General features: G+C 31.7%; 1 protein-coding gene and 1 long non-coding RNA gene across 2 annotated transcripts in view; one reads left to right on the forward strand and one right to left on the reverse strand.

Annotated features, from left to right (window-relative positions):
- LOC148609979 (uncharacterized) overlaps nt 1-26,325 on the forward strand; it is a 163,968-nt gene that overhangs the window by 117,847 nt on the left and 19,796 nt on the right. The window contains exons 11-13 of the mRNA XM_088541715.1: nt 9,432-9,563; nt 11,736-11,799; nt 24,928-25,083. Of these exons, the coding sequence (XP_088397841.1) occupies nt 9,432-9,563; nt 11,736-11,799; nt 24,928-25,083 (352 nt within the window). The remainder of the gene's footprint in view (nt 1-9,431; nt 9,564-11,735; nt 11,800-24,927; nt 25,084-26,325) is intronic.
- LOC148609981 (uncharacterized) lies at nt 1,681-4,473 on the reverse strand. Its single transcript, XR_015914684.1, has 3 exons — nt 4,392-4,473; nt 3,077-3,245; nt 1,681-1,845 (listed from the first exon to the last, which is right to left on the reverse strand). It is a non-coding gene; the product is annotated as an uncharacterized LOC148609981 (long non-coding RNA).

A 26,325-nucleotide genomic window follows, 5' to 3' on the forward strand; every position in this document is an offset into this window, starting at 1 on the left:
TGGAACATAGGGGTACCACAGTAGTTTTTGCATATTATATCGCCAAAATCATTAGGTTTAGCCAAATTCTTTCAGATACTAAAATGATCCTTATTAAAACGCCTCAAATAGTCTCAAAGGTATCAAAGTTGTCAGACAACTCCTTTTAAGAGTTATTACCCTTGAAAGGTGAAAAATTATGTTTTTTTTCTACATTTTTCTGCCAATATCTTGAAAACTATATTAGATAGAAAGAAGCTTACAATTGATGAAATGATAAGTCCTACCAAAGTCTTCTCGAGTCAAAATTGTTGGACATCTCCTTGTTAAATTTATTGCCCTTGAAAGACAAAATTTAACAAGGTGAGAGATTCAGGCTCCTGGTAGCCTCTTGTTTTATCATTACGTTGTTGGATACCATTTTATGTTCCATTAATGCCCTATTTTTTGTTGGTATCAGTTTTCATGGTTTATCAAATTTTGTTTATCCCATGGGTTCATTTTTGTGAATATCATTAGAACATTATGAAATTTTTAAAGACCTTTAACTTGTTTATTGGATTTGTGTTATATGCTGGTGCATTAGTTACATTTCACCATATATCTCTTCTTTTGTTGATATAGTATTTATTTACTTTGAATTGTTAGTTCTATTGATTAACACATCACAAAAACCATGAAAATTGACAGATACAGTGTATAACAAGATTAAAGGAAAGGCATGTGGATGTACAGACATCCAGCATTTCTAAGTCCAAATATTCATTGCCACACAGGGGGAAAAATGTTAGTAAATAAAAAGGATTATGGTCAGTTGCTGATAAAATTTGAAATCCTGAGTGAATTGTTACACAACGTGTACATGATTCTCTACATACTTTATCATATTCCTTGTTGTTTTTATCAGATTGCATTTGTCTAAAGCACCACTTTCTTTCAAAATAGTACATTTCTTTTAATAGTATCTGTTCTATGAATGAATTCTTTTTAAAAGTACAAAGTACAGTTAAGAGCAACACACACGCCTCCATGTGTCATCTAATGACAATACTCCAAGAGAGAAATTCTTTGATCATCATCAGCTGTTAGGAGAATATGGCACAGCTAGGTCATAAATGTCATGTACTTTAGTTCTATAATACTTGGAACAAAGATTTCACATGTACTTTTGGGATGTTTTTAATATGTAGCATTAATTTCAGTAGGCATTATGTGCGTCCCTGCATGAAATTGACTCCACATTACAAAAAACACCTAGAATAAAAAATCTGTTCTAAAAGTTTTAACTTACTCAATCTGAGTACTTTTACTCTAAATACAAAAGTCATTGTGATGTTAATATCATTACAAAATATGTAACAGACCTATATATATATTCATGAAAATTATAACTTAAAAAAAAAGTTTTTAAGCATTTATCTATGCAGGTTTTTTTTTTTAAATGCAAAAATTAAATTCACATTAAAATTTGAAAGTTTAATATATGCAATAACTTCAGAATGTACAGAATATTTTTCAAAATTTGTAAAATTTTTACATGTAATATGAACAGCTTTTAACAGTGATTTTTACTTTCAAATAAAAACCTTGTGTTTAATTAAAATTCTACACAACTTTGAGGTCTGATTGCTAATTAACAGAAATTGCCCAAAGGGCTCTACAGTAAACCAACATGTAATCTCTTGTTTGGTGGCCGACCACCATGACTTTGAAATTGAACCAAATAACAAAGCTCAAAATTTAATGTATAGCTTAGTCGAGACCACCATGGTTTCTAACCTTACGCAAGTTCTTTGATGGTAGTATCACATGATAGCATGCTAATTAGCTTGATTGGCAGGCAGTACAAAAATGGTAGGCCCTCATCTGAAAATCACATCAACTTGTCACGCCAAGTTAGAACTGTGACGCAAACTGTATAATTTGTTTGCATGTAAATATGTTGTACATACTGTTAAAACAAAATAAGTGGTTATGTTATTAATAGTGGAGTCATTATCTGCTTGTTATATCAAAATAACGTGTTCACAATTACATTTTGTCTGAGTTTGTATCGTTGTGGCGTAAAAATAACTTGCTTGTACTAAATGTTACTGCTTTAATTCAGTATGAGTGTGTATCTTTTACTTTACAATTAGGAGCTATTATAGTGCACACAGTAATGATGTTCAGGGAAAAGAGTTGACCTTACTCAATTGATAGGGGTTCAAATTAACACACAATCTCTGATGCAGGACCTTTAGTTCTGGTCCTACCAGACCCATGTTTACTCTTATTGAGGACTTTTCACTTTCTTACAGAGCACCTTTCTAACAGGATGTAAAAAAAGTCCAAGACCTTTCACTCTTGAAAGTAAATTTGAACGCTTGATTTAATAGTTGAATTTGAATGACAAGCACCTGATGAACTACCTGTGATAGTTTACTAGACAAATTGACAATGTAAGAATATTTAGGGCTTCTCTTAGAAACTCCTAATGGAATAATAGATTAAAGATGAAATCTTATTGTCAATTGGTTAAATCAATACTCAAAAGAAAAAGGTAAAGAGGCAAAAGTGAATCAAAGAAAACATCACTAGAAACATCGAACTATAGAAACTAAAAAATGAACAAAAAAACTCACAATGAAAAATGTGAGTAAATGATTACCCAGACTCCATCAACATCCAATAACATGAACCTGGATAGGTGCCTTTTAGCATCTTTAAATAGAAGTTACCTGGTTGATGTGTTTTGAAAATGTAGCACAGAACTATGGCCTCAGAAAAAACCCCCAAAAAAAACAATCTTTCATGAAAAACCAATTTTATACAGCTTTAAATCTTCTCTTTTATCACAGAATAGTATAATTTTATATGTGTGAAAAGCATAGCTGTATCAATTCCAAAAAAATCTCTTCATTATGAAATCTGATAACCATTGATATGAACATTTACAGTGTTGAAATATATCCATATTGTAGTTGTAAACAAAGATTTATCGCAAAATGAAATGTTCATTGATGTATTTCTATATATTCATGCTTTTTTCTTGAAGCAAATATGTGCACAGTCAGGCAAAACTATTTAACAACCAATTGAAAACTTGTAAACTTACCAGTGATGTAATTTTTATGTTGAAAGAATTGCAGAAAATTGAGTTATTTTCTCACTTTGCTGTTTGGATTAAACTACATGTATATAGGTACTTGAAAACCAGACAACCAACTTAAAAAGAATCAATCGGCAATCTTGTAATTGCTACCAAACACTACTTTTTCTTCACCCTAAGCATGAAAGTGAGACATTTATTATACATGTTAATGTCTGTATTTTAAAAAAAAAAGTTAGAAACCATGCAATAACTTAAGAATTCTGGCAGAATGTATGTCTCTTGTGCAAGTATATAATTGCATTTATGATACATTAGAAAATTGCTTTTCTTAGGCTACCAATTTTGAAAGTATTAAACTTCTAAATTGTCAATAAATCAGAGAGGTATTGAAAAAAACTGTCTCAAGGGTAAAAAAAATGGAAAATTTTAATACCATCCCTCTTAAATAATGAAGAAATAGACAAGGAGATTGGATACTGAGATGATGTTTCTTCTTAGTTTGTATTACTCTGGTCTTAGAGTAGCATGTAGTGTGGTAGGTGATGGGTTTGATCCCCAAGCATTCAGTCACTCCATACAAAGACTTCACACTTCTCTCCCAATCATGCAATCTTTACAGGATGGTGTAATGACTGCTTGGCTTGGTTAGAAAAAGTCATTAAGGGAACCAAGATTCTAGCAGAAGTCAAAAGAATGTAATCCAGGGACAAAGACCAGACATGGAAAACAGATATACACTACAAAGAACATAAAGTAACTAAAATCATACATACAAAGTAACAAAAGCAAATGAGCAGCTCGGACTCCACTAAAATTGAGAGCACTATGACACTTTGAACAAATCAGATCTCATGGTGCTGATGGATACACTGTAACAATTCACATGTTCATGATGATGACAATGTAGTGATGTTAGAATAATGTGTCCCAGTTGGGTGACATATCTATCTGTGGAATGTTGCTTCTATTATCTAGTATAATAAGATCAAGACTAGGGTATGAGACTGGTACAAATTTAAGCAGGGTCTGTTGGATTGGTCAAAGTTCTGGTCCTGACATGCATGAAATATTTTCCAGAGGATGTTCAACCACAATCAATCAGTCCTTAGTCTATACTCAATACAATGAAATGTAGAAAGAATTAATTTTGCCGAACATCACAAAACATTTGAAAAAAATCATACCAAATATTCCAAAAACTAGAAAATCTGTGTTTTAAATACCAGAACTTCTAAAAAATTAAATGTTTGGCAATAACCTTAAATTAATTCTTAATTATTTTGTAACAAATTGAATATGTATTGTTTAACTGACGTACATTTCAAACAGAAAGTTGCTACAATTTATCTCTATGCTGTCAATCAATTGCCAGATCTTATCAATTTCAAGATGTCTGTTGATAACTTGTTGCGTAACTCTTCTGTGATTGAGATATTTTATGTTTGAGTGGAATTCTTTTACATGGAGGTTAAAACAGTTCATTTGTATTTCAAATAAAATATAGCCTTTCAAAAGAGGGTTTTTCCAATAAAACATTTGGTGGGATTTTTTGTTCCTCTCATTTTTATCATTACATGAAAAGAAGAGGTCATAAAGTCACAGTATATTAAGCTTTAGAAGAGCCTATCTTCTTTCATATAAAGTGATCTACTTATTTTGAAAATGTGGAAATCCAGATGTTCATTTCATTACCATTGAAAGGTGATTAAAGTTTTTGGAATTGTCAAATTATACCGATCACCTTCAGTTTTTCCATTTGTTCTGTAACATATTTTTCAGCTTCTATTGAAGGGATTGCTTTGATATTTGGTATATTTCTTGTTGTCCTTTACTGTTTCTTTACTTTCCAAGTTTGAAAGAAATGAGTGAGTGTAGGTATCAGTTACACAATTATTGTAGCCAGCAACATCTTGTTGAATTAAAATCAACAAATTTGATCCCACAGAGTGTTCATGTCTGTAGTGAGTATCATGGACATTCTAAAGCTCTTGGAGGAGGTATGATGTTAACATTTTATGAACCTTGTCCTATTGGGCATTCTACTTGCCCAAAATGAAATCTAGGTTGTCCTTTAGTAAATACATGTTAAAAAATGAAATCTATTTGGTTGTCCTCCGGGCAAGTATGATATAACCTTTAGTTGTCCAGTTGTTAGTTTCAATTTTTCCGGGCAATAGGACAACCTTTAATGTAATTCCCTGGGAGGAGGTGTGAACCAAGGTACTCAAGGTGCCTCACATTATTTCACATCCTAGATCTTGAAATGCCTGGAAGTTTGGAAAATAGAAGGAATTTTAAAGAGTAATCAAGGGAACCAAAGTTACAGTGGTAATCAAAAGAATGTAATCCAGGGACAAAGACCAGACAAGGAAAATAGACATACACATAAAAGAACATAAAGTAACTAAAATCATACATACAAAGTAACAAAAGCAAATGAGCAACTCGGACTCCACTAAAATCGGGGAGCATGGAACAGATGTACTGGTAGGTAAGCGTCCTTTGCTTTTCTAGAAACACTCGCCGAGTTGCTCATAAAAAGTCAAGTCTGGGGTAGACGAAAAAGGAAAGGAAAACTATGACACATTAAACAAATCAGTTAGGATAAAATTAAAAATGAAAATTATCTTTTTGCTACTTCTTTTGATGTATATATTTTACATATTAAATTTAGATTTTGTGATATTTAGAAAACTTCAATGTTTTTTATGTTGATAGCTTTAGTAATTGTGATTATAACTCTTTTATGGGTTTGCAATAATAAAAAGTATAACATAATTTCCAAATAAATAGTAATTACTTTTTGTCTGAAAGGCAATTTATGGGTAAGTAACTTTCTGTAGGCTGTTAAAAAATCTTTTGCACTGTTTTTTTCCTAAATCTTAAAAAGAATCAAGGATTCCTGGTTAAAATATGTAAAACTTAGTTTTGTCACATTAAGCTCCATAAATCTTTATTAAATGTTAACATCATGCAATGCACTAGACAGCTAAGACAAGTGATAATTTGCTTCATAGCAGAGGTTTAAAAAAAATCGTCCTATTGTTCTATGAATGTACCTCATATGACATTTTACAAAACATGGCAGACTAGTTATCACCTAAAATCAGTTTTGAGAGAATTCAGCTAAAAACAAATCTTGTAATATTATTTGAGACAGGGCAAGAAAATTTACAATCTTCTGTGGGCGGCTTACGTAAAACCTGCAAACATTTGTACACATTTCAGGTATAATTGTCGTTTTCACAATCGTAGGTATGCATTTTACGTAATATTTTTTGTTTGATGATCAATTTACAGCTTGTATTTATGAACAGTAAATCTAAGATGTGATTTATAATTGTATATTAATACAGGTAAATGATTACATTGTGGCTTTTTTATTTCTAAAGAGGGAAAAAAACCAAGATGCAATTTATTATTGCTTATTTATACTTTGGCACTTGTTACATCTTTTACCGATATTTTATGAGAAGTTGCTATTGTTTTATGAAAATAAAAAAGAATGTAATGATCATTTTTCTCCCTTTATATCAATATAACATGATGTACATATCATTTATTATTCCTTCATAAAACTGATCATCATTTCACTTCATCTGTAAAGTACATGTTTCTGATATAGCCTAATATTTTTGGACGTCAAAAATGAATGCGAGGGTATATCTTCTGTAACTAATCTTTTGAGTGGTTGATATTTATTCTTGCTTAAACAGAGTAGTGAGGTATTATGTGGTACTCTGCGAGAAGTTGCGTATCTGTCTGTCCCCTGATAGTTTCAAGATGATAACTTGAGAATGGCTGTTCCATTGATGCCCTATTTTGTTTTTGCTAATTTCATGATAAAAAAAAGTGTGTAAACAAATCACAACAAATACTGTAAAAGTACCATTGTTCGTGAGGTACTATTTTTCATGGTTTCCATGTATAGGTCAAACCACGAAATTTGGTTCCTAACAAAAAGGATATTCTTATTGATGTGTATACTGAAAACCTCAAAACCATGAATTCAAGTATCAACCTCAAAACATCAACCTCAAAACCACAAAGTCAAGTATCAACCTCAAAATCAGGAATTCAAGTATCAACCTCGAAAACCATGAATTCAAGTATCAACCTCAAAACCATGAATTCAAGTGTCAACCTCATATAACATGAATTGAAGTATCAACCTTAAAACCATGAATTCAAAAATCAACCTCAAAACCATGAATTCAAGTATCAACTTCAAAACCATGAATTCAAGAATCAACCTAAAAAACCATGAATTCAAGTATCAACCTCAAAACCATGAAGTCAAGTATCAACCTCAGAAACCATGAATTCAAGTATCAATCTCAAAACATCAACCTCAAAACCATGAATTCAAATAACCTCAAAAAACATGATTTCAAGTATCAACCTCAAAACCATGAATTCAAGAATCAACCTCAAAACCATGAATTCAAGTATCAACCTCAAAACATCAACCTCAAAACCATGAATTCAAGTATCAACCTAAAAAACCATGAATTCAAGTATCAACCTCAAAACCATGAATTCAAGTATCAACCTCAAAACTATGAATTCAAGTATCAACCTCAAAACCATGAATTCAAGAATCAACCTCAAAACCATGAATTCAAGAATCAACCTAAAAAACCATGAAGTCAAGTATCAACCTCAAAACCATGAATTCAAGTATCAACATCAAAAACCATGAATTCAAGAATCCACCTCAAAACCATGAATTCAAGTATCAACAGACCTGTGTTTCTTCCCTAATTCACGAAAATTGTTATTGACAAAGTGAAGTACTGTCACAGTAATATTTTAGTAACATGTATTTCATTATGGAATAGATTATAGACAGTGTGTATTAAAGTTGCCAGAATAAATAGCAGCAAATTGAATTGATTCTTTAAACAGAAGTTTGGCTGCAGTATTATTTTAAATGTAAGCTGCATTTTAAGTCAGGAGAAAAAAATTTTCATTCAAGTCTCATTTCAAATTGATTGAAATTGTTGCTGTTTGCTGCTGTGAAAAGAGAAGTCTTTCCAGCAAAATTTGATATGTGCTATGATAGAAGTGCATTTAAATACAATGAACATGTCAGAACCAAATATCTTGAAAATTTTGTTTTGTTTAGACTGTGTGAATTGGTTGTTTTTCACATGTTCAAAATGAAAAAAAATATTGAAAATGCATATTACTGTTTAAAAATCTAGAGGTCCACTGCTAAAGATAAGTCTCTCAGGGATTTGACCAGATATCTAGCTTTCAATGTTGTTCTGACCTTCTTTGAGTTTCAAGCATGTATAGATCCTGATGTTGACACAAAACTGTTATAAAAGCTTGAAAAATCTTGTTTTAATTGTTAACTTATGCTTATAATTTTTGAACAACACTTACATTTAAGTGGCAATTGTGAAAACTTTCAGAAGGCTTTCAATTCTTCATTGACATAATTGACCTCCAAGAATGCAAAGTAATATTAATGGTGCAAAGCTTTTTGAAGGGGTCTGGGTATGATTATGACAAATAATTTTCTGATTTAGATTGTCTATCAGTAGACTGTAAAGTGCTTGACAAAAAAATTGTTGTGTGGAATAACTAACATGGACTCAAATTTATGCATTTTATGAGATTAGATATGGACAGTTTTGAGTAAATTTTAATCAACCAATTTTATTCTTTCAATGTAATGTCAACTCATTATGATGTCAGAAAGGACAGGGGTCAAAATCAGATAAATACAAAAAAGATCAAAAAGATTTTTACTTTATTTTCAAGTATCTGGTGCTTTCTGTTTTATTTATTTCAATAAAATACGAAACAACATTCAGCCTTTTTTTTGTCCTTTTTTTTTTGGGTAGAAAACATGGGTGATCTAATATATATGAACATTTTCTGGTTACAGAATTTGGCATGTGTCTTCCACTGATATGGTGTGCCATGAACACCCTCTAAACATAAAATGTTAATGTTAAGTTATCTTTTGTTTTATAACCCACCAAAGGAGTTGGGGGTATATAGGAATCACTTTATCCGTCATTCGGTCCATCTGTCTGTCTGTACGAATTTCACCAGAAGTCTTAGGTTCCAATGAACGAATTGATTTCAAATTTGTTGTGTGGCTTTATATAGATAGGGGATACATTTTATGCAATGTAAGGAGCTGTTTGAAATCAAATTCCTGTACAAGTGGAGTATACCTAGCACGATGACATGTGTATTAAAGAAGATTTAGTTTTGCTGTTCTAATATATTTTGATTATCTAATCTAACAACTGTCTTAGTACTTGGTAAATGAAAACTGCTAGAATATATATATTTTATCAATTTTTTCTAATATTTCTTGGAATTTTTTTCTTTGCAGATTGAACTTCTTACCCCAAAACAGAATGGCACGGTTGAAAATACGGACCAAGATAAATCATCCGCCTCAATTAAGGGCATGTGGAAAAAGGCTTTCAAAAGTTTAAAAAGTTCACCATCTGATAGCAAACTGGTAAGTTAAGTTATTTTACAGTGTATAAAATAGTTAACTTCAGGAAATACAATTGGTCTCCTCTTGATAGAATGACAAGTACCTGATGAAATTTGAGATACCAAGGGTGGAGCCAGAATTTTATGAAGGGGAGGCGTTATTATGAGAATCAGTGTACAAGGCAACCAGATTATGATAGGTTTAATGAATGAATATGATAAATTGCCAAAGTCAATACAATATTTAGCAGATTATGATAGTTTTATTTTTATTATTTATTATTTTTTTTCTTTGAAAAGGGGGGACATATGCCAATTTCACCCTCACCTGGACCCTCATCTGGATACAATTGAGAAGATTTAAAATTTCTATCATTCCGTAGGTACTGAAAGTTTAAATCTACTTTTCATATGTCCAGTTAATTATCTAAGGAAGTTTATTAGGTATTGACCATTCAATAAAGGAAGAAACAACTCTACCTTCTGAATATTATCATTTTATATGCTATAATTGGTATTACACAAAAACAACTCTACCTTCTGAATATTATCAGTTTATATGCTATAATCGGTATTACACAAAAACATGTCCCAGTAATGAAATGTGTCCAAAACAGTTTCAGTCCTTTATTCAGGTTTTTGTTTGATTTTTGTTTTTTTATTACAAGTATGCTATTTGGTATAATTTCATATTTAATGAATTTTATTTCCATTCCTGAGAAACAATTTCTTATTTCATAGTTTTTAGCGTCTCCCACCACCACCATCACCATTTGTATCAACTAACTCAAGAAAGCTTGATAATTCATTTCCACTCTTATAGACCCTCAAATTTATGGAGCTTTGATTTCTTTATATGATTCCTTTTCTTCATAAGTTGACACTAAATATTATATCTAAGAGAGAAAGAATTAGATACAGATATTAAGAGGTCTTTGTTGTAGTTTTTTGACTGTTTTAAATCAAATAATGTGTGTCTTATTAATGTTTATTCATCATAACAAAAGCTTTTGTGATGATTTGAGGCATTTTGCTTTTGGAATTCTCTGTGGATGTTTTATTATATTTGTTTTTTATGAACTGTGGCATCATGACATAGACAGTATTCTCCATAAGAACATGAAAGAAAATAGAAATATTTCAAAGTCATAATGGAACAGTTCTGTTTGCTTTGCTCTGATTTTTTTTTTGGTGTTAGGCTTTTCCCCGAATGGTAGAGAAAGTAAAGAAGAGTGCAAATTAAAATAAGTGAATGCTGTCGTAGAAATTCTTTTGTTAATGCATTATGTTTGTTTTAAGTTAAATTTGATGTATGAAGACAGGAAAATTTCTATTTTCAATTTTAAATATTCCCTCAGAGAAAAGGATTAATATGCAGCTAGATCTTACCATAATGAGGAATGAAATATTTATGTTTGTAATAGTTCGACTTTTCATGAACTGGATTCTGGAATTAAAAGGAGAAGTAATATCAATGATTAGATGCATGTGAAAACAATGAAATAAACTAAATAGACATTCTGTGCTGAGGACAGACAGCCAGCCAGCTCTTTGTTTTTTTTTACAATGGAATTTTTATTTGGAAAGTTCAAAAGTATGAATTCAATAACAGGAATGAAAGGTTCTAGTTCTCGAGAACACCTCATACCTCCAGATATTGTAAAGTGGAAACATGAGGAGGTATGTGTGGGTTGTTCAGGAAATATCCGTGTGTTTGTCTTCAATGTATGTTTCATATGGTATTTTTGAAGTACTTATGTTCATGGAGTACCAATTTTCATGGTTTTTATGGTTTGGTCAAGCCAGGAAATTAGAATTCCATATATAATGTACAATTCAAGTTTAAAACATAGAGGCTTATGCCAATCCATAAATTAAAAGATACCCTTGAAATTATATACCTTCACAGTTTACTGCTTTCCGTCTTTTCTTACCTTGTAAATTTATTCAAAATAGAATTATATTGTATTTTATTTTATCTAAAATTTATAGTACAATTTCTGGTGTTTTGAAGTGTGAGACTTCATAAAGGGAAAAAAAGGTGTAGGGCATATATTGTGCAGAAGTGCTGCAGTTTTTTTTCCTGATAGGCTGAAGCAGGTTATGTTTCCCACTTTTATGTGCTATTGTTATTCCTTAACGGTAGCTGATTTATATTGGAAATCTTAAGATATTTTTATTATTTTTTGTACAGAACAAAAAATCCAGTTTAAAGAAGAAAGGATCTAGAGAAGAAGAGGAAGAACCTGAACCAGAACGTAAGTCAAAGGTCAAAGTTCAAAGGTCTACATTCATGGTGTAGGAGATTTGGTTTCATTAAAAATCACTTCCAGCAATGTTTCATTCTGCAGTAGGACAAATTTCACATATTAAACAAAGATTCACAAAAGAAATGTCTTGCATGGGATTTGATTTAAAATTTGATACGGACTTTAGAATCATTAGTTTTATGGATAATGGTGTATTTCATCTTGATTCGATCAGCATGCACTGCCTCTTTATCAGATGTCATTAACTTAAATTGTGTAATTACCGGGTATTTGTAAAAAAAGTTATAGGAAGCCTTTCATGAACTTGATTTGAGATTTGATATGTTGCTAAATTAAACTCTGTGAGTCACTTTCATCATGCTTAGGCACCCACTTTCTGTTTACATTGGTAGTCACTGCTTCCTTTAAGGGGGATGGCTCATAGCAGAATTATTTGTCCAACTAGGGTGGCTTGAGCAGGTGAGCCGCATTGGAATATCTACCTGCTTACTGTTGCTTCTGTGAGCTCCTGCTTAGAGTGTCGGTCCAATATAAAATAGGGTCTGTTTGATTGGTCAATCCTTTTCATCCTGAAATACATGTAACATCTGCCAAATGTCAGTCAATCTGTTGAACAATCATAGAGTTTAGTACATCTAAAACACATTTCATCAAGTTAACCAAAAATAATTACATCTGGTCATCCATCAAAAAGAAACAAGAAATTCATCTAAAATATCACAATACTCAACAGATTTTGAAAGATTTTCCTAAGGTTTATTTATGTATAAAAATTGGCTTGTTTAAAGCTAATGATAAGGAAATATTATGTGTTTTGAAGGATTAGAGTGAGTTTAACTGCCTAGAAAACATTAAATCTTCTTAATTTGTTACTGTTCTGATGGTTCCGATTTTTCTGATATTATTTCAGACTTACTGGTGGCTTATGTTATCAGAATAAATATACAACATTAGAAATGTCATAATTTTATTTAATTATGATAAAAGATATGTTTTATAAGTGATTATTACTTTGTTTATTAATCGATATGAAATTCCTTAGTATTGAGAAGCAAAATAAACTAGCAGCACTGTTGTATAAATTTCATTTTTACTGTGGATAGTTATTTATTTTTACTGTTTAAGCAGCACTCCAGCTAAAGATCATGCAAAATGTGATTCATGGGTAAAAAGCCTACATATTTAAATTTTTGGTATTTTGTTTGAAATGTCATAGTAAACGGAAATTAACATGTGGTTTTTCATATTACCCATGCTCTTAGGAGATAAAAAGTATACAGAAAGCACTGTAGATTCCAAAATTAATGGAGATAACTCTTTAAATGACAATCAAATACAATAGATTATCTTCTAAGAGCAGACAGATTGGAATGAATAATTACACATTTCGTAGTATAGACCCATAAAACAACTTAATTACAAAAATAAAAACATGTACCCTTTTTTGGGGTGTATCACATCTTTCAGATTTTGCATGATTCTTACGAAGACAGACACTTAACTTTTCACAGATGCTGCATTTTGCAAAAATTTGGTATTTCTATGGAATTTTTGCAAATCATATTAATAATGTATTTAAATTCAACTTAAAACAAAACAGAAGATGTTGTTCTTCTAGAATCAGTAATGGATTTTTTTCTCAGTGTTAATAAAAATGAAATAGTGGTTAGATTTTCTGTCCATCTGTCTACATGCTGTAATTGAGAGAAAAAAATTGATTATTTTCTAAGGTAAGAACAGTGCCCTCTTTTTGAAAAATCTGCAATCACTATCAAAGAAATTTGTTTTCTAAAGAATTACTTTTACATTGAGTCATCAAAATTAGTAAATTTACACTCTCCTTAAAATTCTTATGATTTTGACTGATTTTTAATTCTATTGTTTATTTTGACTGCATTTTTCTGTGAACTAGAGCAGTTAACATCCTTGACATGAAAATTCCCCTGTTGTTTAATGGTGTTTCAAGTGTTACTTTCAAGTATTGATAGAGTATTGAACTACACCACTTCAGTCTCTGGAATAACTCAGTGTAATGAATTTTTCTTAATTGCTAAAACTATTATGCTTACAGCCATTTCTACAAATGATTTGAACATGATCCATCAGTTTGTCATTAGAATGAATTTCTTCAGAATCTCGTAAAGAATAAAAATTTATAAGATGCTAAATTATTATATAGATAGCAGTGTTTTACAGAATGTTCCCAGTATAATAAATTTCGATAATTCACACTGTGAAATAAACTCGGTAATTTCACTCAACGACTTCCTCCCGCCAAAACGTCACAACTTAGATATCAATCTGCCAATCACAGAATTTAAAATTCAAGAATGCTTGAGGATTTAACTCGCACGGAACAATTCCGCACACTCGTTAAATCCAGGCGTTCTTCGGCACTCGTGATAATATTTTGGTTATTCACTCTTTCCAATTAATTATCCTATTACTCTTTAACTTTACATACAGATATATTAATGATGTATTGTCCATCAACAACCCTTCTTTTGGTAAATGGTTACCGTCAATGTATCCACCAGAGCTCCAGATAAAGGAGACTACAGGAACAGCTTGTTCTGCATCTTTTTGGACCTACATCTCGAACTTGACAACAGTGGTTATCTCAGCACTAAGATTTAATGATAAAAGAGACAATTTTAATTTCTCTATCATAAATTTTCCTTACCTGTGCAGCAATATACCTTCATCTCCTGCATATGCTGTTCATGTTTCACAATTGATTCGCTATGCTAGAACAAGTGCTAACCACTCTGATTTCCTTGAATGCCATAAATATCTGTGTAACAGACTCCTGAATCAGGGGTATGAGGAAATGAGTCTCAAAAAGTCTCTTACCAAATTCTTTTTTAGATATCAGTCCTTGGTTGAAGAATATGGGGGTATTGGTGACCTTCATATTTGTTGGCAAATCGCTGATCAAATAAAATTTAAAGAATATAACTGCTTGACCATATCAGTTCACTATACCCCTAGGCTGTGAACCATCAAACACAGGTCAAGGTCACTGTGGGGTATTTTGCATTCACTGCTCAGAAGTTACGGCCTTTTCCAATCGTTTGAAAATTTGGAGTTTGGTATCAACATTGCTTTCCATATTTTTAGGCTTCACAACTAAGTTCTACACTTATGGATAAACAGTATGTGTGTGTCTGTTTCTTAGTAAGTCCAGCACCCAGTTCAGGTCTTTTAAGTCGCTAATATTGTTAACGACTTCTGGTCCTCATAATTTCATTACTTAACATTCGCATATGATTTGCATGATTATATATTACTACACCACATAATGCTGCTGATAAATGTCTTAAAACCGTCAATTCTAACTTCATAGGAGAACAAAATGTACCTCTTAAATATCATTCAAATGTGTTGTAGGTGTGTTTTTTGCTTGTTTGAGAACAGGAAATTTACATTAAAAGAGATTCAGAGACAGGGGCTTGTTACAGGAACCAAGCTTGTTTTTCTTTAATCAAAACATACTAACGTTCTCTAATTCTACTTCTGGTTTCGTCTGGTTCATCGTCTGGTTCATCGTCTGGTACGAACCAATAATGGTACACGAATCTGTGGTTCAACTGGAATGAACCATATAATGGAAAGCTATCCAAGATTCTAACGGAAGTCATCCGACTTTTAGAGCATATCACATTCATGCGATTTGGGATGTAGAAAGCAAGGCAGAATCTGTAGCATAGAATATTTGACGATAAGTGACATTGAAAACTTTAGTCTTTAATTTTCAATTTGGTATCAGGTCACCTTTCACACTCTTATATTGAACCTAGATAATGTCAATGCTATGTCTTGAATTTTCTTAATAATTAGATAAATGCAGGTTTGTCTAGCTAGTCAATGCAAGAGATTTGAAAGAATTTTTAATGATTAAATAGAAATTAAAAAAGTATAGAAACTAGCTGATATTGGCCAAAATTTGGCTTCAATTAGTCTCTTTCAAGTTACATGAAACTTCGCTGGATTGTATGTTTATTACATACATGTAACTGGTTAGGAATTGCATGATAACCAAGGATAAACTGAGTCCATATATATGACGTTGCAAAAAAGAAATCTGAAGAATTTCCAAAGTGATTGCATCTTCGAATTCCTATTGGTATGACATCTGAGCCTAATTTAATTAACTTCAAACCATCTTGACTTAGTAATTTACAATTATTATACCACTGCTATTAAAATAAATAAAGCTACCATGTAGTAGCACACAGTAACCTTTGTCTGTAATCTGTAACTGTTATAAGGTCAAAATCTGCTTTTGCAATTGTTTACAAGGCGATGATCAGGAACAATCTAGTTCAACGAAAACTCTTGGTGAAACATACCCAGTGATTGCATTGCAATCTTTCTATTATGATTTTTCCTGTAACTGTCTTTTCTTGACGTCAGTGGTTAATAAATTATCACCACTGATACTTGGTTTATTGACAGGTAAAAGGGTGTTGTTAATTACATTGAAAAAAAAAGAAACAAAACTTATAATATAAGAAAAAAGTTTTTTTATTTGTTTATGAGCAACACATGCTGTTTGTTTTAAACAGATATGTATTTGATTAAGATAATAGCTCACTTGTAATAAAAAGAGCATTTAATGATGTAATTAAGTAGATTTTATGAGTTTACTAGCTCCATGTAAATACAAGAATATCAGTTTGTACATTGTTTTCCCCATCATTTTAGAAGAGTAGTTAGTTATATCTTAGGTCAATAATTTTAATTTGTAGATTCTTGATCTGAATTGTTAGGCTAAGTCTAAAATGCCAAATATTGTGGACATATTATCAGGGGGGGGTGGGGATCCAGGATTTTAGATTAGTGGGCGCACAGTTAAAATTTCATGAAATATTTTTATTTAAATATTCTTCTAGAGTGGGTGCAATGTAGATTATTTTTGTAGTATAATTAGCAAGAATTTAAAGTTTCAACCTAAAACTGCCGAAATCTACCCCTGACAACCTATATGTTGCAAATTTTAGGGGGCACACGCCTGCCAAGCCCCTGCCTGAATCCGCCCCTGATTATGTTTTGATGTTGTTGTCCTAAGTTTTTTGTTTCTGTGTGATAAATTTAGTTGTAGTGAAACGAATGTCATGAAAATCTTGCTACTAGAAAAGGTTGCTATTTTAAACAGGGACACTGGCCCCTACTGTTCTACAAAAAGGGATTAAAAGGGGTAAAATTAATGTTTATTTAGAATTGATGTAGAATGTTTATTTCTCATTCAACTTTGACAATTCCTTTTTTTAAATTGGATTCTTATAAAATTTTGTTTTAAGAATACAGGTATTTAACAGATTTAAAATAACATCTAGCATTTTCAGTCTATAGGGAGCCTAAGTGAGGCCACACCATAAAAATAAACTTTTTTTTCATTTCTGGTCCTTTTTTTATTGGATTCCTTGTGGAAATCACTTCCTGCAATTAGTATTAGAATATTTCTAACAGTTTATGAGAAACAACGGTCAAAGGGCTGAAAACATCATTTTTTGAAAGACTATATTTTTTAAATTTTTCGTCTGATTTATAATAAAATTTGCAAATTGTTCCCATTTTCAAAGGCTTTAAGAAGTATGCTAGGAAATTTACTCTGTCATTAATGGGTTTTGAGATAATAGAAGACAAAGTGATCTATTAAAGAATTTTCCTCAACCAGCTGCAGTCGTATCATGCTGCACTCAGTGAAGCTTTTTATTATTCCTAGTGAAGTTGGGATTTAAGGTAGAGATGTCAAAGTTGGCTAGCTTGTTTGTAGTAAATATTGCTGCTGAAGAACTTTTGCCTGTAGTATGATCTGTTGTACGATTTGATTTGACAATTTAATACAGGAATACTTGTTAGTCCAAAGAACAAGGCAGATTTACTTTGAACAAGTTCATTTCTGAACAGTGCAAGTTTAGTCAATGCTTAGACTTAAATTAGGAAATTCATTGTTTGCGCATAGGGAAATGCATTTCAGATATTTTGATAAAAAAATGCTTCATTTTCTCATGAAATTAGAATATTGATGTTAAGACTAGTATATTTTAACGATTAATCTGAAGGAGTATAGTATTAAAGAAATATTATGAGATGTAAGTGTATTTTGTGAAAATCATATAGGTCATTTTCTTCTTAAAGAAGCCCACATATTGATAGTTGTTTTTTTTATCTGAAAGATGAAAATTTTTGATTGTTTGATTGCTTGAATTTGGTTTCTTGTCCTATGGCAAATATATTATGGGTTTCAGGATGAAAATGATTTATCTAATTAAACAGATCCTGTGTTGTTTTAGTCCAACATGCTGAGATATATTTTTATTGTTCTACCTCACAAAGGCAACTGCTAGCCTGCTGGTGATTGGAACTGCTGGGCCATTTCGGCGTTACTAAAATATAACCTTAGATGCAAAAAGTAGAATTTCTTCATGAAAAAATTGTCGAATTTGTAGTCATACGTGACTCAAAAGTAGTTCTATCCACCAGGTGACACTAAAAAATGAGGTTAGATATCACTAGAAATAAAAAATGATAGCTCAAGAATTTTTGCGTGAAGTGAGGAGCTAGGGAAAAAAATAATGTTAAAATTTTCAACCAGGAAAAGTATAATTTTAGAATCCGATTGGAGAAATTCTGGACAGATTATTCGCCTAGTGCTGAGGAGTTCCCATTGAGCTACTGGACACATTATTGTCACTATGAGTCAACCAATTGTCACTCTTATCGCCTTAAATACTGCATGCTTGGCAGAGAAGCTATGACTGCCAATTTTAAAATCTTTGGTGTAACTAGGCTGGGGATCGAACATATGACCTCCAGTAATCTCAGGGAGCACGCTAACATGAGACCACTGACACGGTGTAAAATGAAAATAATACAGAAGTATCTATTTGGAGAAAGATTACATTGATTAAAGAAATAATTTGAACTAAAATTGGAATACAAGTATTAATTCTATTATAACTCCTTGATTTTGTCTAAAATTAAACATTTTTGAGTAAATGAGCTTGACATCAAATCTTTAGCAAGAAAGAAGTTCCCTCCATAGATTACAGATTTAATAAATGAGTTTTTCACAAATGACAAGCATCATTTCCCAAACATGATTAAAATAGATATGTTCTTTCATGACTAACATATTGTATTCCCCTCCTAATCAAGACTGATTTAGTTAAGCCGTAATCTTGTTTTTGATGTAGATGTGATTATACCTTTTACCCTTGTGGAATAGCATTAAAGTGCAAATAACAAAAAATAAGGTTATAAAGTTTAGTTGATATATGATATATAGCATGGTATGGGACTTTATGATATAATATCCATGTAAAGATTAAAATATATCAGAATACAATGTTTAAGTACAATTAATACCTATTAACCATCACCTATTTGAGCGTCATCTCCCAAGAAGAATGTTGTCTGTGCAGGAGCCCAGTAGCTTTTGCTTTGAAAGTTATACTGCAACCAAAAATCCAAGAATTCCCACTCCCCAAGAGGACCTTTTAAATTGCATAAATTGAGGGGGGTTCATCCACAGAGCAGCTTCTGAAGCTCGTTATCAGCTTAATCTCAAAGCTTTCTCTTTCTTCAGGTCATTCACTGGTTATTTATCTCATAGAACCATACAAACAAATAATTCAATCAATCAATCAATCAGTGGTAATTACCAGTACACCTGATCAGTCAAATCAAAGATAGATGCAACCAATCTTTTAAGGTAAATTGCAAGTTCAAGGTCATGTCTGTATGAATTAGCTTCTTCTAAAATGTCTTAATTGATGCTGTGGTAGTGACTAATACTATGAAACCATACCAAGTTTACAGAAAAAGTAACTCATCATTTCATTCATTTAGACTATGATGTAATGTTAGACTTGCAGCAGAATGGCAAGTTCTTATTTCTTTCGAAGCCTTGAGTGGGGAAAGTAGTGGTTTAGATTCCTGGCTTGGTCTTATCACACACTTTAGGATGAGTAGTCACTACTCTTTGGCTAAGAACCAGCATATAGAAGATAGATTGAGGATAATGGACTTGGTAAAATGAGTTGGGAAAACAAATTGCTTTCTTGGCGGGTGTTGGTGGCAGAGCAGGACATTCTTACCATTTCGTAGAACCTGATGTCACTCATGTTTTTTATGGGAGTTCATATTGCTATTGCTTTTGTTTTTTGGTGTGATCTCTTATTTCTCCTATCTTCAGTTTTTTTGGTGTGATCTCTTATTTCTCCTATCTTCAGTTTTTTGGTGTGATCTCTTATTTCTCCTATCTTTAGTTTTTTGGTGTGACCTCTTATTTCTCCTATCTTCAGTTTTTTGGTGTGATCTCTTATTTCTCCTATCTTTAGTTTTTTGGTGTGATATCTTATTTCTCCTATCTTTAGTTTTTTGGTGTGATCTCTTATTTCTCCTATCTTTAGTTTTTTGGTGTGATATCTTATTTCTCCTATCTTCAGTTTTTATGTGTAATTCTTTTTATTCAGTTTAAAGTGATTTAAGGGGAGTGTGCAGTGGGTTGGCATCCCTCCTTATTACTGTAAAATTTGACATTTTCATGTGTAAAATCATCATAAAATGGCAAATAATGTCCTATGAACCCCTTTTTTCTGAGGAACCCTGGCTGGCACTCCTCTAGAGTGTCTGGATCCACCCCTGGATCACTATATTGTGTATGTAGATTGTCTCAGTTTCATGGGTTCACGTTCAGGCTGTTTTTTTTTAATTTGTCGCTATTTTTTTTTTACAAATATCTAGTATAAAGCAGAATCTGACAGGTGAATCCTTATCTTCCTAATATGTATAAAATACATACCATAGGATGTTTAGCTTCAATCAATCAGTCTTTTTCTTAATCACTTTAGTCTAGGATTGATGTAAAATGGTTGAGTTTTTTATAAGTTTAAGGTTACTTTACAATTAAGACAGGTATTTTAATAAGCTGCAACCTTTAAGTCTGTCAATTTGTTAACCATTTCAATTTGTCAAATTAAACCGTTTCAGTTAAAAACATATTATAGAAAGTTCAATGTTGCATAAGTTTACATTCGTAAACATTGTTTGGCACATTTTTTTAACATGATGTATGTCTATAGGACTCAGAAGTGTGTTGGAGACATTGAAATACAATGGTCATGCTGTTCTGCGATGGTCAACACTGAAGTACCTTGGGTGTGTAATGCTAATATGTGGAAGTGCATTGGTTTGTATTGAGCGAAGAAGCGGAAGTGCATTGTATCCATTCATTGTTGCCACGAAATTGTACATGCATAAGCGCTTGTAAATGGAAGATATTATTTGAATCGACTTCCTTTCTGCATCACTAGCCTTTATACGATCATTTTTTACCAAAAGATAAGTGGGAACACAAAATCAAAATATGGAGTATTGGATTGATTATCAAGTTCAGTAAATTTTGATGGGACATTTAAATAAAACTGTTGATTTTTCAGTAAATGTTTTAGTATTACTAAGTGATGTTTATAGGTAAAAATGAAAGTAAATTTAGTATTAATTTTGCTTTTATAATTTCCTAAATAATTTGAAGTATGACATTGATTAATGGAAAAATACAAGAGTCAAAATATTTCAGTGAAGTACAAAAAGAAATTTAAAAAATTTGAATTTCTTTTTGTACTTCACTGAAATGTTTTAAATGCTCCTCCCTGTAATGACCAAAGCATTTCTAACCATCGCAGTTCAGCATGATCACAAACACACTTCAGCATATTACCATTGCACTTCCGTGCGATCATCGTACCTCTGCGTCCCGTCACGGTTCTCCCATGAGTCTTATATATTTATTTATAAATCATTTGTGTATATTGAATCACTTTTTCATTACAAATCCCTGTGTTATAACAAACCACAAATATATATGTCAATCTTAAAAAAAAATGTTTATCTTTCTATATTTTCTTTATTCACTAATAAGGGTTGGCTATCATTTATCAGGCTATCTTGAACTGAATATGTTTTATTACATAGATAGTAAAGGAATTGGACAAAAGTTATTTCAACTTATAATCACCCTTTTAACTGAAATGATTAATCTCAAAGTCAATCCATAGTTCAAGGTCATTTCTATTTCAAGATGACAGATCATGGCAAAAAAAACTGTATCAATCAGTTTTTCATCAAATTTGGGAAATGTATATTTATATAGTTGTTTCTAAAAACCAATTATCAAAAGGTAATTGGAAGTTCAAGGTTGTGTTTTTGCAAATTAACCTTTGACTAATTGACTGATGAAAGTCAATACAAACATGAGTTATCTCCCTTGTTTTGTTGACTTCAAGGAGATGATGCTGATTTATCCATAGTATTGATAAAGACAATGATGAAATATATATGAAAGAAATATGGTTATCTATCTCAAACAAATTACAGCTTATGCAATGATAATGTTAAAAGTATAGAGATTAAAAGACACTCACCTGATGAACTACTACAGGTAGTTCACATATAATTGAGATCATACCATACCTATAGAATGATAGAATGTTTTAATCTCCTTCTCCAATGTTCAGTGAACTACATAAGGAGGGTCATTAGGTGGTCATTATCTAATCAATTGAAGACCAACTCAATCCTATGAACATCATCATCGCAATGGCTGTAAGAGATCTTGGCATGGTCACTAGTTCTAAGTACTTTTTGGTAATCACCACTACACATATAGGGGTCCTCTGTATGGAATAGACAATCTTATGGTCAACTTACAAAATCTAGGGTTAATTATGTCTTAATTATTACCCATCTTTTAGAAGTGTGATTGGATACACCTGTAGATTACAAAAATGATTTTTGAAATTATCCGATGAAGTGTTCACTTCTATGATTGGAAGTACAAATGCACTTAATCATTTCCAATTTTCACTTTGTTAAATTGGGGGGGGGGGTCATTTTTTTTCTTCAAAATGGTTATTGATTTGGCAGTGACGTCAAAATGCTTTAAAATGTCAATCTGGTTTTAAAGATATCATGCATTTTGGCAGAAATCTCAGACATTTTAAAAACATTTCTGATCACTTATCAATAGGAAAACAATAGGATTACCTGTGAGGCAAATTACGAGGTTGATAGCCCCTTATCATTGATTGTCTACTGATACATTAGGATTACTTTGAATGCATATGGTGAGGTTGTTGGCTCCTACCCTATTTATTTTTTTTATTGATATTGAAACAATGAGATTATCTTTGAGGTGTATGACAAGGTTGTTGGCTCCTAAGCATTTATTGTCTATTGATATAAAACAATAGAATTATTTAATAGACAGTAGGAGAGGTTGATGGCTCCATACTGATTAGACAAGATTTATTTGAACAACTTATTTCTCAGAATACTTTTGTTAAAGTTGTTTTGATAATGATCTTTTCTTGATTGCAAAAGAATATAATGCAACTGTTCATTGTACAGTTTTATAGTTTTGTCTGCCTATACAATATTTGAAGCATTTAGATTTAAGTACCAGTCCATATAAAATTCAGACACTGGCTATGGTAAGATGATTCATGGTGTAGAAAAACCCATGGATCAGACAATGTTTTTTGGTCTACACATGCTATATTTAAATATAACAATAGTATTTTCTGTATTTAGATCTGTACTTTTAAGAAAACTACACTTTAACCTCTTACAAAAATCAACCAAATCGAGAACGATAACTCTTCCAAAGTACTGATTTCATGTACAGTCTACATAAATTGTATCTCAAAAGCACAACCCCTAAATGAAAAACTTTGACTAGTTATGTGATCTTTAATGGTTTCTGATCAAGAAATAAAATTGTATTTGATGGGTTTTTGACTTGCATGAATCACCTCCGGCCTGATTTTTATAAAGACTGCTATTTAAGTATATACCCATGAATTTATATTTAAGTATATTAGAGTTGAATATCATCTTCATTCAGACAGGGATCCAAATGGTCTTAAAAATAAACCTTTTTTTGAAAAAGGGGTGTTTATGGTCCTTCCAGTCGTATAGAAAGGAAAGTTTTGAATTTTTCTATGCTATTGAGCAAACTAGCTGCTGAAGTTGGCGACAAATGTTTAAGTGAATCAACTTAAAACAATAACAAATTAAGCTATCCATCTGATACGCTAAGATGAAGATAAGTATTTAAAATACTCCAAAAAAAGAGTCACAGTATTCAATTGTCTTTTGGCTGCACTTTCATCTGACAACTTGATAGATTTTAATGAAACTTGGCACAGTGGAATCCCTAACTCTACTTCAGGTCAAATACTAGTTAGTTATTTGAAAATGATCCATGACCCTTAAATTAAGTACTTCTATTGTAGTTCAAAGAGGTTCTGAGGTATATTTTCATTAATGAAATGGATTATGAGCCATTAAACACTTCATTGGTAACCACTACCATACAAATGTTTGATCTTTGTGTGATATGATGAGATAAACTGTAGCATAAAACATTTATATAACCCTGATCATAAAAGAGCAGAAATGAAAGTGATCAGGTTCCCTTAAGTGTTTGATTTTCTCCTTTGCTCTCTATGAGTATTCTTTATTTAGAAATAATGTTTTCTGCAGGTTTTTGAACTTAGAATAACGTCATAGCCACTGGCAATAATAATGTTTTCCTCCCTGTGTGGAACAGTTGTTAGTAATTTTTCCTCCCAAAACACAAGTTTTATGTCAATTTACTGTCAGGTGATATGGCTATTAGGTGCAAAAAAGAATTATCTAATTGAGATTTCGTACTTGCAGTGATATAAATAGGCGTTGAAATTTCTGATGAAATAAGATGCCACTGAATCCAAATCAAGAAAACTTATTGTTCTTTGTGCTGGGTAGCAACTTTCACACATTCAATGTTATTACTGGGGTTTGGTCAAACCATGAATTAGAATTGCACTGGAAATGATAAGTGTCATAGCTAACAGAGATTTTCCTGAAATCCAAAAATTCAAAACTTCACTTCACTGAACCATCATAGATTTGACAAAATATGAATATTGGTACCCATCATATTTGGACTTATATACTTAAGATCTAGTTTTATATGTCCTTGCTACTAAAATTAACCACTAGAAAAAAAAAAAAACTGGTGCTTTTGTTTTATAATCATTTGAATTTTTTACTCATTTTCAGCAAAAGAAATAGACCCAGTATACAGTTTATTAAAGTGTGCAGCCGATTTGCCAAAAGGAGCCAAAGTGCCATGCAGTATCCACACACATTGTGGAGGACAACACAATCCTGACAGTAGTTCCAGCACATCAAAAACATCCAGCCCTTCTTCATCAGGTAAATAGGAGTTACTTCCCTTTATCAGCACTCTTCTATATCAGAGATTAGTGTATTGAAAAAGTTTTCGACTGCAGTTGTTTTTTCTCTGACATTGTTGGAAATGATAATTTTTTCAATGCACATCTCTTGAAAAAAAAGAGTTGTCTGAAAATTTAAATTGAAAGTAAAACTTGAAGAGAACAAGATGTTTTGAAACAGATCTAATAACCATTGACCATATGTCTGCTAGTTAGTGTAATAAATGGTCAGGGATTTGCGAAATAAAACTAATCAAATATTTGAAAGTTTACAAGTACTGACTGCAGTCTACTTAAGACAAAAAGCTATCTAGCAATATGGGGTTAAAGACTGAAAGTATTTTGATTTCGGATAGCTTGCAATCTGCACCACTCTGCTAGATCCATTCACAATTGGCACATAACAATACTTAACATGAAATTACATTACAATAATGTTTTTGTATATTTAGCAAGATATGTTTTGGCAAAATTAATGCTAAGTAACTCACCAGTGTATTATGTGCTTTTCTTATATATATATTAGTGCTTGGGTGCTGTATATTAGTATATAATGTGTGCGCTCTACTAGCAGGACTGATTTCCAGGTTTTTAGTCAGACCTTAGTTTAAGGAAACTGTGATTTAAAGGATTAGATACTCTAAACCATATAAATAGCCTGATTTAAAAATGTATAAAATTCTGGTCTTGTTGAAGTTCAGTTTTTAAAGGATCTGGACATCATTCTGATGTATCATAGAATTGGTCGAAAGTTGCTCTATTTCCTTTACTTAAATATCTTCATACATCTATTGTAAAGGCTGAACAAGAATTGAAAATGATATTTAATACTTTGAGCTTCATTTTAAAGAAATTTTTCCCCAACTCAAGGTTTGACAATGACACAAGTACAACTAGACCAATCTAAATAAAATTAGATATCAATACTGCATGTTGGTCATTTTATTTTTTGTTCAAATGACCTTTCTAATCAGCCAATTAAATTTAAGCTTACATGATCATGCTTTTGAAAGCATTGTTCAAAGGTAAATACCAAAGTTTCTAAAAAGGTCATAGAACAGAAAATAAAATAGAATGCTGTAAGATCCTACATGCAGTGACAGAATGGAACAATTGTTAAGTCTAATTTTAATTAGATTGTGACCTAAGACCTGTGTCTAGACTGCAATGCTTTTCTTTACACATACATATATATCTTGTGTTTTTGTCTTGAAAAGGGAAA

This window comes from Perna viridis, chromosome 8 (assembly GCF_037379345.1).
Source record: "Perna viridis isolate PV_CMFRI_1.1 ecotype Kerala chromosome 8, ASM3737934v1, whole genome shotgun sequence".
In the NCBI taxonomy this organism is placed as follows: domain Eukaryota; kingdom Metazoa; phylum Mollusca; class Bivalvia; order Mytilida; family Mytilidae; genus Perna; species Perna viridis.